At 39.4% G+C, this 14,865-nt stretch overlaps 1 protein-coding gene across 1 annotated transcript in view; it reads right to left on the bottom strand.

Moving 5' to 3' along the window:
- Nucleotides 1–14,865, bottom strand: part of PGGT1B (protein geranylgeranyltransferase type I subunit beta) — a 35,219-nt gene that overhangs the window by 20,006 nt on the left and 348 nt on the right. The window contains 1 exon segment of the mRNA XM_005144939.3: nucleotides 9,020–9,138. Coding sequence (XP_005144996.1) covers nucleotides 9,020–9,138 — 119 coding nt within the window.

Raw genomic sequence — 14,865 nt, 5'->3', positions numbered from 1 at the left:
TTTGATATAGTGGAAATAGAATGTTCATATCAGCATAGAACTGTTTTCCACACTTGCCACAAAAAAAAAAAAAGTGACTGCTCCCCTGGAAAAGTACCCAGAGCCAGAGTTTTACAGATTTTTAGCTCCTCTCTGGATTCCTGTCTGGTAATACCATTGGCTCCCAAGCAGAATTGTTTTAAGATGCCTTGCAACATGTAAAAGGACAAACAGTTTGCAGTTGTGAGCTATCACTGATATAACTCAGTACTGTCAAAATGAAGTAGTTAATACAATGTGAAAAAAAAAATTTCAATTGGAGCCATTTTTATCTCACCCAAAACAAGATGGTACAAGAGGGTGCAGCTATTAAACATTTCTGTTAGTGATTCAGTATAATGAAATGTGTCACAATAACTGAGCATCCAGCATAAAGAAGTGTGCACCACACAGTCTAGAAATAAGTACAGGTTTGCAGGGTTCAAATCTGCTTCTGCATGGCAAAAAAATCACTCAGCCTCTGAAAGTAAAAGTCTAATGAGTGCCATAGCTCAGTGCTACTTGGGTGTCCTTAAATTCTCTGCCCCTCTTTCCCACTGCCCATCTGCTCCTCATCTCTTCAGCTTTTAATCATGAAGATTAAGGAAAATTGTACCACACTAACCAAACAAAAATAGTTATAAAACTGAAAGTCCTAAAAACATCACTATGAAATGTGGTCTATCAGTTCTGGTGTCATTTATAGCATGTGTCCTGGGTTCAGCAGTAGCAGTCATTTTTCTCCTACTTGGTAGCTGGTGCAGTGCTGTGGACTTTCATCCTGGGATCAATGCTGATAACACCAATGTTTTTAGTTGCTGCTCAGTAATGTTTACTCTGACCAAGGACTTTGTAAGTCTCATGCTCTGCCAGGGAGGAGGGGAAGCTGGGAGGAAGCAGAGACAGGACACATGACCCAAACTAACCAAAGGGGTATTCCATACTGCAGCACATCATGCTAGTATGTAAACTGGGGGCAGTTACCCAGAAGGGTTGGATCATTGTTCGGGTGGGGTGAGTTATTATTGGTCAGAGGGTGGTGAGCAGTTGTGTTCTCTTCCCTTGTTATTTCCCTTATTATTATTGTTATTGGTGGTAGCAGCAGTAGTGGTTTGTGTTATACCTTAGTTACTGGACTGTTCTTATCTCAACCCGTGGGAGTTACATTCTTTCGATTCTCCTCCCTGTCCCTCTGGGAGTGGGAGGAGGAGGGAGGGAGTGAGCGAGTGGCTCCGTGGTCCTGAGCTGTTGGCTGGGCTTAAACCACAACGGCATGTTGGCTTCTAATTTTGCATATGTTCTACATGTATGCAACATTTAAACTAGAAGCTCTTATCACTCTAAGTACTTTGTCTTCATTAGAGTATGTAAATTAGTTTCTTTACCAAACAAGTTTTATATCTCATTTACATGGAGTGAACCACCTGCAATTCCTCACTTGCACCACCTTTCAAACAAAAGTACTTTTTGATGATATTACAGGTGTAACAAAGGTAATTTCAACCTGCACCGAAACTGGTAAGTCATATCCACAAACAGAAAACAGAGTACTTGTAGACAAAAAAAAAAAGCATGCACAGCTGTCCTGAGAGACACTGGCCCAAAAGCATCACAATATGAAAAATGGGACAAAGTACATGAATCAGTAAGAAGAGAACTAGAATTCCTACTTCTTATACACCAAATTCCCTAGGTGACATTGTGGAAAAAAATCACCATTCACTTGGCCCATTTTTGATAAAAATGAATCTGTCTTAACTGCTTAAGTAAACTACAAAATTCAGTTTGAAAAGGCACTAATGTGGAAACCCTTCACCCAGAAAACAGTTGCTACCTTACCAGCACACAGCTGTTCTGTCCTGCTGCAAATTAAAACATGCTACAATCAGGACACCTCTGCAGTCTAACTGAACTCAGCTGTTAGTTGCTAGATGGAAGGATTCATCCCAGAAAGACTGATCCCCATCACTGGACTTCTAGACTGTAGCTTGTAATTCATTACCAAGGTAGAATGGAAGTATGAAAGCCAAGTGCTCAGGTTATTGTAGTTTTAGTGGGTCACTTTGACTGACTTCTGACTTGACAGCTACTCTGAAAAAAAGAGTTTAAAATAAAGTACATGAATGAAATCAGGATCTGTTACTTGCTTTAGATGTTCAATTTTCATGTAATATTTGAAAACTTGTCTTGTACTACTAAACTGCTACTAACTAAAACCCAGTATCGGTAATTTTAAAATACTGGATTTTTAACTGTATTGCTGTCATTGATTTAAAATCTATTCTGACTCTTTATGTCAGTGACTTCTGATCTCACATTCCAGAATTTACACACTGGATCCTAAGAGAAAGACAACAGCACGGTCCTTCAATGCTCTTACTACTGCATTATCTTTAAAAGGAATTTTATCCCCTCCTCCAAACAAAAATCCTTTGTCATTAACATGTATGAAACAAATGCTTCCCAGACCTTTGGGATTACAAGTAAATTGCTAAATTTTTAGTTATAACTCTTAAATTAAAAAATATCATGCTGAGCAAAGGAAGTGTAAAAGCAGATTAATTTCTAATCAGATGACTCTGAAGCATTGACATCATATCTCCATTGGTGTTTTTTTAGCTTCCTCTAAACAAACAAGTTCAAAAACAAACGGAAACTAAAGTGGAATTGGGGAAAACCCACTGTCTTTCAGTTTTAGCACATCACCTCATCTTCAGCAAAACTGGTTTTATGATTTTCGTAAAAGTATTTGTACTTCCTATCTCACATAACAGCTTAGTAGAGCTAATCAAACTTTTGTCTACTTTCCTGAATCACAACAGCTTGTCAGAATCAGAAACAGAATTAGAAATTAAACAAACACTAATTAACTGGATATGATCACAGTTTATGCCACAGAACCACAAACAGTTAGGGTTGGAAGGGACCTTAAGAGATCACCTAGTTTCAACCCCCTGCCACAGGGACCGACACCTTCCACTGGACCAGATTGCTCCAATCCCTGTCCAGCTGGGCCTTGAACACTGACAGGGATGGAGCATCCACAGCTGCTATAGCCAACCTATGCCAGTGCCTCACCCCCCCCAAAGGGAAGAATTTCTCTTAATATCTAATCTAAATCTCCCCTCTGTCAGTTTAAAGCCATTCCCCTTGTCCTGCAACTACATGCCCTTGTAAAAAGTCCCTCTCTGGCTCCCTATGGACTTGCTCTTATAGGTCCCTAATAAAAAATTGCTGGAGTGACTAGTTCAGCTTTAGCACAGTCTGCTGAAGTATCAAGTATAGCTGCAGTTATGAAATGGTACCAACTAGTGTTCACTTTCAGAATTAAGCATATTTAAACACTGAAAGAGCTTGGAACAGTGCAAAAAATAATAGACATTTCATCAACTGCTGCATGACTACTATTACTTTTGCACGTTGACCAAAACACACCTGGAAAAACTTTTCACAACCAACAATGCAACTAAAGAAAATTAACCCTTTTCCAAAACCAAAAGACTCCACACTTATATCAAGAGCCAAGACCTTCCCATGAATAAAGCCACATTACTTATGTGTATATAGGTCAGAAAGTCCTTATAACATGTAACAGAGCTTCAGTTCCTGACCACAGATGACTTATCCTGGCAGCTCTTTTGTTACAGACAGGACATTTTAGTTATTTATCTTTTAGGATTTGTCTTGCATGGGAAGATTGATAACTTTTACCATTGCTTCATCCCATTCAGTTACCAATGCATTCCTCTCATTTCAAGGCTTTTCTCATTTTGCCAAGTACAGACATAAGCAAGCTTACATACACCACTAAAATCTTAACATAAAAAGTCACAGCTTTAACACAGGCTGACACAGCAGTACATCCAGACAAAAGCAAGCATAAACAGTTCTTACTGAACTAGAGCTAAAAAAGTTATTCTTACAAATCAAAGCACTAGAATATGTCATAAAATGTAAAGTTGCATTCTCTAAAATAAAACTCCATTACACATCCAGTTAAACACTTCATATGTAGCCACTGAAAAAGGTTATGTTGGAGCAGAATTAATATTTTTGCTGAAGAAACTCACAGTCAGAAAGGTCACATGTAACAATGATCTCCAAAAACAGTCAATGACATTTCATCCATTTTCTTCAGTACTGACTGTCCTGGGTTTAGCAGTAGCAGTCAGGTGGGGTGGGGCGAGTTATCGGTCAATGGGTGGTGAAGTGTCTTCCTTTGTTATTTCCTTTATCATTATTATTATTGATGGTAGCAGTAGTGATTTGTGTTATACCTTAATTACTAAACTATTCTTATCTCAACCTGTGGGAGCTGCATTCTTTTCGATTCTCCTCTCCGCCCCTCCGGGAGCAAAGTGAGAGCAAGGGGGGCGGGGGGTGAGAGAGAGACTTCGTGCCTGACTGGTTTTAAACCACGGCACTGATGCACAAGTAAAGAAGAATCATTAATTATCTAAACTTAGACTTTGACAGAAGAAAGTTTTAGGTCCCTTGCGTAGTGTAATGGTTTTCAGCCTTCTATGCATGGGCTTTGGGGGTCCAGACCCACAAATGAAAAACGTCTCAGCTCTCCTTTTGGTGGCACCCCTTAGCACAGCAATGCTAGTGAAGCAGCCTGCTGTGAGAAAGCACGATCTTCTTCTCTCTCCCTTTAGTAAGGCTGGCACTGGCACTAGCACTCCCAGCCAACATGGCTCACAAGCAGAACACAAAGCTAACCTTCTGTTAGACAAATAAATGGATGCTTTCTTCCACTTTAACAAGCTAAACCAGCTCTTAAACAGGGCCAAACACATGCCAGTGTTGCTGTGGGAGAGGATGGTGGATGAGTGTTTCCACTGTTTGTCTGTACTTAGATTACTTGAATACAGAGCCAAGAGTTGCACTTCAATTGGAAATTCTGTCTAGGAGCTGCTTTATGAGAAGTAAAATAGTAAAAGTCTGACATAACAATAATCTTAAGAACACTCAACTGAAACAGGATCTCCTGTCAACCCTTTTCCAATTTTACTAACATTTTCAAAAGCAAGTCTAAGACTAAAAAATACATATAATTTCTGCTAAGACTTGTAAGAGAGCACCACCCTCCTCAAAATGAAAAAAGAACTTTTTACTTTTTTCAAGATTTCAACTTCTTTCTGAAAGGAAACACAGCATGGCCTTTCTGCAGTGAACATACAGAAGAAAAACATGTATCAGCCATGGGCCAAAGCGGAGCATTTACTAAAAGAAGAGGTGAAGTACAATGGCCCACATGTAAGGACTATAAAACCAAACTATTTTGCAAGAGTTATAGAGGACAGGGGTCCTTCAAAGACAGTAATCAGACTAAGCCTACAGCTAAAGATGGTAGGTTTCTGTGGGAGGGTCAGCTTGAATGTGTGACATGCCATTCTCTCCTAATTAGAATTGGTACTGAGTCAGTCTCTTGAACACTTAAACTAAAATTCTGGTACCTAATGGACATTGGGTTTTTTTGCATCAGTTACAATAAACTCACAGAATAATACAGTCTATGATTACAGACCTTAATCTTTACCTTCTTTAACGCATTTCAATTGGGCTCATTAGAGTATGTATTTGCTTTCTTACCCAGTGAGATCTAGATCTCAACATTTTGCTTTCATAAACTTTAGCTTTACCCAAAAATTTCTAATGCTACAAACCTCTGAATTGAAGCTTTTATGAGCCATCAGGCATATCACAAGTAAATACAATCATGTTACCTAAATCTATCACAGTATGTTGTGATATTCTATCTAGTAAGTATTCTAAACCACAAAATTCAGAATTTTCTACCAGGTTCTGTAATGCCCTGCTGTGGTGGGTTGAACCTAGCCAGCAGCTAAGCACCCACTCACCTCTCCCTCCCATGGATGGGTGAGAAAACAGAAAGAAGGGGAGAAGGCTCACAGGTTTAAACAGAGACAGTCTGATACGCAAAACAAAAGCTACGGGAACAAGCAAAGCAAAGAAGGAACTTGTTCACTACTTCCCATCAGGCACACCGGTGTCTAGCCACAGCCCAGAAAGCAGGAGCTCAGCACATGTAAGGGTTACTGAAGAAGATAAATGTCACAACAAAAAACATCACCTCCTTTTTCCCCCCTTTCCAGGCTTTTACTGCTGATCATGATGTCAGATGATATGGAGTATCCCTCACGTCAGACAGGGCCTGTTCTGGCTGTGTCCCCTGGCTATATTTGCTAGGGGAAAACAAAGTGCAAAGATGGAAAGAGAGACAGCCTCAACGCTGTGCAGGCACTGCTTAGCAGTAGCTCCAACACTATTGTGTTAGTTACAAACACTGTTTTAGCCATAAGCCCAAAACACAGCAGCAAACAGGTTACTAAGGGAAAAATTAGTTCTATCCTAGCCAGTATACTTATTGTAACTGTTACTGATAAAAAAAGATACTAAGTTTGCAGAGCATCAACTGTTCTGTCTCACATTCATTTGAAAAATTACTAAGTAGCAGCAGTGCTCAAACTAAATTGAATTTGCCTCTTAAAAAGGACTTCAAATAAAAGTCAACTGAAGTGCTATGGATATGGAACCTTTAGAGGGATAGACATGAACAGCAGAGAAATTTACTTTTCTGATGAGAATTACAGAAATTCTCTTTTTGCTCACTTTAAGAATTCAAACAGTGACATGATCAAAAACAAGCCCCAAGACTTAGGTTTTCAGTCACACAGACAAAATCAGCGAAGACTTGTATAAAGTACAATACACTTGCTTATGGCAAGATTACTGGAATTCATAATTTCAGCAACTACACCATAAAAGCATGATTAAGAAAATGAAAATTCTAAATCTTCCATGAAAAATGCATTTATCAGCAAGCATATAAAAAGCTGCAATAGAAAGTTTATTTCAAAATCGATGTAAAGGCTTCTTTTTTTATTTCACCTGGAAGGATTCTGATGCATCAAGCTAGAAACCATTATCTTTAACTAGAGATGCACAAGCATTTCAAAACTAACAACTTGACATCTACAGCCTACCAGAGTTTAGCTACTTCTTCAAAGAGGAAAAAGAGCATCAGGGTTCTATTACTGGGAGGCTGTCAATTAATAAAAGGTTGCACACATCCAGGATTAAAAAACAGAAAGTGAATACATTTTATTCAAAGTAGACTCTACGGGAGGGTATACATTCTCTTCCACACATGCAGTCATCCAATATCTAACTTGGTGATGCTGGTGTAGTTTACGTTTTGCACCCTCTGCTGTCCATCAGATGAAGTAAAAATGGAACTAAAATAATACCGAATTTTAGGGGTCAAGTGATCAGATAGCTTTATCACCAAAAGCCGAAGTGTGTAAGAACAGCAGAATTTTTACAATCTGATACAAAAATACAGGATTGAAGGGAAGTTTATTCTGGTGAAAAGGAAATATTAATTACTTAAGAGCACAGAATGCACTCCCGAAAGTGCCCTCCTAAAGCTACTCTCTCATAGTTTTATGATGATAGCCAGAAAAAAGAGGAGCATATCTCAGCTGTGCCCTAGACTGTTAAATTCACATCTGCACATTGAAATTTATACTGTTCTTTCTATGAGGGTCTTGAGAATGGGACTATTCCAAACATCAGCTAGTTAGAACACCCTCCCAGGAACTACTGCGTGCTGTTAAACAAACAAAAAAACACCTATTCTGTTCTCCTTGCAAACTTCACTGTTCTTTCAGAATACATTCCTGAAAACTGAAAGTGAGCAATTCCTAAAAAACTCCAACATGTACATCATGGAAAGAATTTTTAACCTTAAGGGAGAGGAACCTTCTCACAGTTAAAAATGTTGTGAGAATAATTATGTGATCCAAACCTTAATTTTCTAGAATCAGTCCTGGAATACAACACAACAAATCTATTAGAATTAATGCCTGGGGAGGCTCTCAAGTCTCCAGAATAATAAAAAGGACCTTTTTATAACTGTAAAAACTAACCATCGTCAATCTTGACTTCCATATGCTTACTTCATAAAAATGCTTCTCTTTCATAGAACTGCTTTCACGGAAGACATCTAATTTTAAGTATATAATTAGACTAGTTATTATAAGAAAACAGACAATTTTCTTTCTACAACCATGCAACATATGAAGTACATGTTCATGACTTTATAGAGGGGCACCTGTAATTACCTTTTCTCTAGAGATCAGCACAGATCTATACCCACACCATCACTTCACATTTCCGCACCTCCTGCCACAAAGCAGTAGTAATCTCACCTGCATATCCTTCCCTTTTGCCCCCTCTATTGCTATTAACCATTTACCTGTGCTTCCATATTAAAAATTGCCAAAAGCACCTAGCCACAGAAAGAGCACCTCCCTGACTTCTGCCAAGTTGCCAGGAAAAGAACCGTTCCTGTGTGGTCCCTTTCTGGCTTGGATCTGCGCCTTCCAATCTGAGGACAGCTGGGATCCAGAAACAGCATTACTCCTAAAAACTTAGGTAACTTTAACCTTCATAGATATAAGGAAAAAATTATTAATTTTAAAGCAGGACCTGAGTTCATCCTTTTTGCTTCTTAACTGATACCTTCCATTTTCCAAAAGATATTCCAAATAACCATAACCTGTGAAGTCCCTGGCATAGCTACAATTATTGGAAGTCAATATAATCACTATGATACTTGTAATTTTACATAACATATGCATTTCTTTCAAAACCAGGGGAAATGTTCCTCTGAGATGCTTAAAGATGCAACTTCATGATACTATTTTATACTGTCTTATCTTCAAATAAATTCCAGTTTTTCAACTTTTATACATTAAAAAGCTAAACTAACTGCTGCTTCTAGCTTAATTAATGTAAAGAGATCTGTTTCTAGGGCTTACATAACATATCTATCTGGAATTACCAGGACAGCACTTCAGGAAGGTCAACTTCATATATTATAAAAACCAAGAGGCTATTACCACTATTCCCCAGGTAAAAAGCAAAAGTAAAGATGTTAGTATCAACAAAAAAAAGCTAAAAACTCACTCACTGTCTTCTGTGGGAAGGACCTGCAGGGAATAAATCCATTCTATTATATCATCTTTGTTCACCACATCTAAGGAATCCAACATATCCAGACCAGAGAGTGCGAAAAATGCAATTGTCAACCTAAAAGAAAAAGATAAGACTTACACTTCCCACCATAAATATCATGGGGAAATTAACAAACGATTGCAGAAACAGATATACCTATGAATTTTCAGCCTTTGACAGTGGTGCAACACACAGAGCTTAGCCCAGAAAGCATGATGAAATTATGTTCTTGGTACTGTAAACATTTCTCTGTAAGATGTCAGACAGCAAGGCTTCTTTTGTAACTAATCAATGTGTAAACAGGCACACAGGATGAATCACCATCTAGAGGTACTTACTTCTTGCAAGCATAGATGACTAAAACACCAAAAATCAAGCACTTCAAATCCAAGTGTTCAATAAAAGAGTGGAAAAGCTAGCATGCTGAATGTCTTTCTTCCACACAGCCCATCTCCTTCCATAAGTATGTGCTACCATACCTGTATGCTAACACCTTTGAGGGTTTTGTTTTCACCTCAAACCACTGCAGTCATCTAGTTGAAAGCATGGCTCCTCAAGCACCTGCATTACTTGCTCTGACAGCACCAAAGCAATGGCACTGTGTTAGGAATTTGAGATAGCTTGCTATGAGAGAAAATGTTCATGCAATGGTACCTTGGAAGCTCTGACTCAGATTAAAATTAGAGGCATGTAATATTCTGCCACCCACCCTTCCATCTAACTATTCTTCCAGGAACTCCTGCTCTCCTTTCACCATGTAAGATGAAGGATTGTGAAACAGCTGCTAAGCAGGCAGAAACTACACTTCAGCAAATTAACTTCAGAAGTTAATGCCAGCTTTCCTTCAGAGACTTAAGTTATAATTTGCAGTCACAGTATGTAAGTCACAAGCTGATGAGCCACCTTGTCTGCCAGTAGTAGGCACCTCTGACAACAAGAAACAGACGTGGACAGAAGTCTCTGCAGCCACGTAATTTCTGCATGTGGTTCTGCATCAGAAGTGCCAACAGTAAGAACACAGATAAAATGGTGATGTGAGTCAGCCCAAACACACCTCCAATAGAATTCTTCTAATTAAATAACAGCAGCCAAATAATGATGCAGCAGACAGTCATCTCACAACAGTGACACAACCTCAAAGGGTGACATTGCTACTGGAGGGCTGACAGGTTGCTATAGTCATTGACTGGCCATTCACAACCAAAATTTAAATCAACAACTGCTGCTTCAAAACTGCGAGGATTACATAGCACAAATGACAGCCAGAACTCAGATGAATAATGGTGACTTGTTTACCTGAAGTTACTTGATCTTTTTTTTTTCTTTAACTTTTTTAACATCCTTTGACTCTTCCCATCCCCCCCCCTCCCCCTCCCCCCCCCCCCCCCCCCCCCCCCCCCCCCCCCCCCCCCGTCTTTTACTTTAACTCTCAGTTTTTCCATTGCTTTTCATACCATTCTTGCAAACACAAGGTTTTAATCTGTAACCTGCCTGGATATTGAACACTGATATTAACACAGAATCACAGAACAATTACAGTTGGAAGGGACCTTAAAGATCATCTAGTTCTAATCCCTCTGTCACCAGCATGGACATCTTCCACAAGACCAGCTTGCTCTAAGCTTGCTCTAAGCAACCTGGCCTTGAACACTTCCAGGAATGGGGCAGCCACGGGTTCTCTGGGCAACCTGTGCCAGCACTTCATTACCCTCACAGTGAAAGAGTTTCTTCCTAGTATCTAATCTAAACCTCCCCTGTGTCAGCTCAGGCCATTTCCCTTTGTCCTGTCCCTACAGGCCCTTGCATAAAGTCCCTCTCCAGACGTCTTTAGTCCCCCTTTAGGCATTGGATGCTCCTCTAAGGTCTCCCCTTAGTCTTCCCTTCTCCAAGCTGAAAAAGCCCAGCTCTCTCAGCCTGTTTCCATAGGAGAGGTGCTTCAGCCCTCTGATCATCTTCATGGCCTCCTCTGCACTTGCTCAAGCAGATCCACATTCCTTCTTCAAAAAACCCCTCCATGAAATTCTAAGGTCCTCACAAAAAATTAAACCCACAAACCCGAAACCCCAACATGGAACAGTGTACAGCTCCACTAGTACAAGTATTCATGTCAGAAAGTGTAAACTTATTCTATAATCATTGGGTTCTAAAACATGTTTTTCCTATTATTATTACAAATGAAGTTTTGAGTATAGAAAGCTAAAAATGTATGGTTTACACAAAGGTGGAACAAGGGTATCTTTTAAGCCACTTGATGACTAAAAACCTGCCCTCTGAAGTGCAAAAATTAACACTTCAAGGCTTGTATCAATTTTTGCTGTTTATCAGGTCTTTGTAACCCAAAATCTGATTCTGGATAATAACCAACTTTTTTCAAGCAAAACCACCACTTTTATTAAAAAAAAAAAAACAAAAAACAAAACAAGCAAACAAACAAAAAACAAAACAAGGAAGCTACTATTCAGCTACAGTAAATTATTCCTTGGAAACCTCGCATGTATTTTCTGATTTTCACAAACAGCATGTTAGACAATGTTTTATTGAAAGCTACTCAGAAACTTTTTCACACTGCATTGCCCAGCTATGCTACTTCCAGTGAGTCACAAATAACATGCCAACTTCAGCAGTAGAAACTGCAACATACTAGGTACAAACCCACAAGGCTGTGCATACAAGACAGACAATAACTGTCATCTATTCTTAAAAATACATAGAATAGAAACATAGAATAGTTAGGGTTGGAAAGTACCTTAAGATCATCTAGTTCCAACCCCCTTGCCATGGGCAGGGACACCTCACACTAGATCATGTCACCCAAGGCTCTGTCCAACCTGGCCTTGAACACTGCCAGGGATGGAGCATTCACAACTTCCCTGGGCAACCCATTCCAGTGCCTCACCACCCCTACAGTAAATAATTTCTTCCTTATATCCAATCTAAAATTCCTCTGCTTTAAGTCTTAACCCGTTACCCCTTGTCCTATCACTACAGTCCCTAATGAACAGTCCATCCCCAGCATCTCTGGGGATGGATCAGAACATGGATCAGATAAATGCAAAAAGTGGGTTTACATATAGTTAGGTTTCAGTTTACTTATTGAGAGTTGATCCTCTGTGTTAACAGCACCAGCATAACTAAAGAACAGGCCATGTAGTGTGCTGGAATCCACATATAATGGCCAAGAACATCTGGCAGCACTGGACACAGAGCCTGATGCAGCCACCTAGCTACTGCATCCTTGTTCCCTTACAGAAAATTAACAGCTACATGTTCTAAGTCTAAAAAAGAAATTCTTAGCATCACCTTGGCTGACAACATATCATGAAGTGTAAAAATTTTGTATACAGCTATTTCCATTGAGGGCCACCCTTTGTAAGACTGCCCCCAAGTCTGGCATCGCTTCTGCTGTTACTTCAAACCTTGTACCACTTTAATTAATACATGTGTATTAATTCAGGAAGTCAAGCATCACAGCTTGGCAGCTGAAATTTATTTAACCAACCTACTGCAAGCTTACAAAACAGGTATAATTTGTCTTAAGTTCCTGCCCAAGACAATCAAGTAAAGACATTTCTGATGACAGATTCAGCACCCTTCATCCTCAGTCATGGATAAAGATAACTTAAAAACTACTGTTGCTGATGCTGCATGCAGTAACAACAGAAATAATTATGAAGGCTTTGAGCCAGTATGCTGAGTAAAATAGGTAGTACTGAATTCCTTTCATCACTGTACTTACTCTTTCATTGTTTGACAAACTACAGATTAACTCAGAATGGACCAGCAGTGTGTGGAAAATTTCATGCTCTACTACACTGCCTGGTGTCCACAAATGCAGCCGTTTCTGCTGCAGTGCAGTGAACTAAAACCAACTCACTGACAACATCTTTTTTAACAATTCTCTCTTTAATTTACTTGAGTTTCCCCATCTAATTCACCACAGAATCACACAAGTGGAGGAACATGAAAAGTAAGAATAAAAGGGTAACAACATTTCTTTCTGCAGCAGTGCCAGCTCAGGCTTTCTGAACCCACTGACCTTGTACTTGTCAAAACCAAAAACTTAGTACCCTCAAGGTCAAACTGGGGATGACACATTTATGGTTCAATCCCCTGCTTAGAATTTCTTAGCAGATATGTATGCATACCTGCAAAACACTGATTTAAAAATCAGTGCAAGAGAACTGGAAAACCTCTGAGTAAAACCTCAAAAAATGCTTAAGTTTAGATGACTGCCATTTTTATCCTAATTAAAGGGTTAGGCGGTGCTCATTACCCAAAAATTAAGTCATCCTGAAATAGTTGCAAATTGACAGTTTCAATTGTCAGAAAACGTTTTTTTTGCAGAGCTGCTCAACCATTATGTACAATACATGGGGCACTGGTTATTTAATGTATTGTGGTCACTATGACCACACATTAAGTTCAAACTCAGGCAACTCATTGTTTGCTCAAGAATTTTCAAAACAATTGGCATTATAATTAGCATTATTTAAAAGAACGGGAAAGACCCCACACAAACCAGGGCCTCTGCTTCAGTTCACTAGCAAACTGACAGCTTGGCAATCTAAATCACAGAACAGAAACGTCTGGGTTGTCAGAGACCTCTGGAGATTATCAGTCCCACCTCCTGCAGAGCATGCAGCTGTACATGAGAAGATGCAGGACTCTGACAAGCCAGGTCTTCAAGAGAGACTCCACCACTTCACTATGCAACAGCCAAGAATATCTTTCCTACATCTAAATAATTTTTCCTGAAACAATTTGTTCCCGTAGCCCAGGACACCCACCACCATGGTCCCTTGTAAGCAGCACACTCCTGTCTTTTCCGTTGCTAGTTTTCTTGGTAATGGAAGGCTGTGATCAGATCTTCCCTCCTTAAGGCAGAACACTTTTTTAGCCTTTCTCTGAGTGACAGTGTGGCCAAGGTTAGCCCTCTGTGTTATGATTCTAGTAATTTAGTATTTTAGTATTTATTAGTAAATTAGTATTGTAACTGTAATACTTTAAGAGTACCGCATGCCTAGACTTCCTTGTGCTGTCATTTAAATTAATTGGCAAAGTATACTGAAACATCAGTTAATTCTTAATGACTTACACATCTGAAATAAAAATTTCAGACTTTCCTTTTGAACATAAAGTGTTATTCTACACAGTTCAGCACTATACATAGTAGTTCTTACACGTTTTTACCAAGTGTTTGTACTCTCAACTGAAATAACGCCTGATTCAGCAGGAAGACTTGATCAACAGGTAGTAAGCGTCCTTCACAGTGTGACTTGCAAAACATTAAAAAGTGAAAAGTATCTGGTGATTTTACTGGCTGAATATCAAACCCTCTACATGTCTCCAAGTTTTTATCAAGTGCAGCTTGACAATCAAAATATTGATTCTCTTGTGCCCCAGATATAACTATGCTATGTAAAGAATAAGAATTTTAAGTAAATGGATCCTGAAGCCATTACAACTGAGGTACATACTTCTCTGGTACTTTAACTCTTCTACTACCTAATGAAGACTTAAACTAATTCTGCTACATTAAAAAAAAAAAGAGCATGCATTCCGACTTCGATCAACAAAAGGCTTAAGTCACTAATTTTAAAATCGGCTTTCAAGCCTGAATGACAGACCTTAAATACATCAAAAGGATCAACAAGTCTTTCCTCGTGGATAACGGGGAATTTAAGCGCGCACAAACGAAACCCCTATATCCCCTCGTATTTTGGGGGGCCGTGCGATGGTGGGCAGATCCTACAGGCAGCGTTTCCCTTCCGGCCACCGCGGGACGCGGCGGCTCACAGGCCC

The sequence above is a fragment of the Melopsittacus undulatus genome, chromosome Z, assembly GCF_012275295.1.
Source record: "Melopsittacus undulatus isolate bMelUnd1 chromosome Z, bMelUnd1.mat.Z, whole genome shotgun sequence".
Taxonomy (NCBI): Eukaryota; Metazoa; Chordata; class Aves; order Psittaciformes; family Psittaculidae; genus Melopsittacus; species Melopsittacus undulatus.
This window is presented reverse-complemented; position numbering and strand designations above follow the sequence as displayed.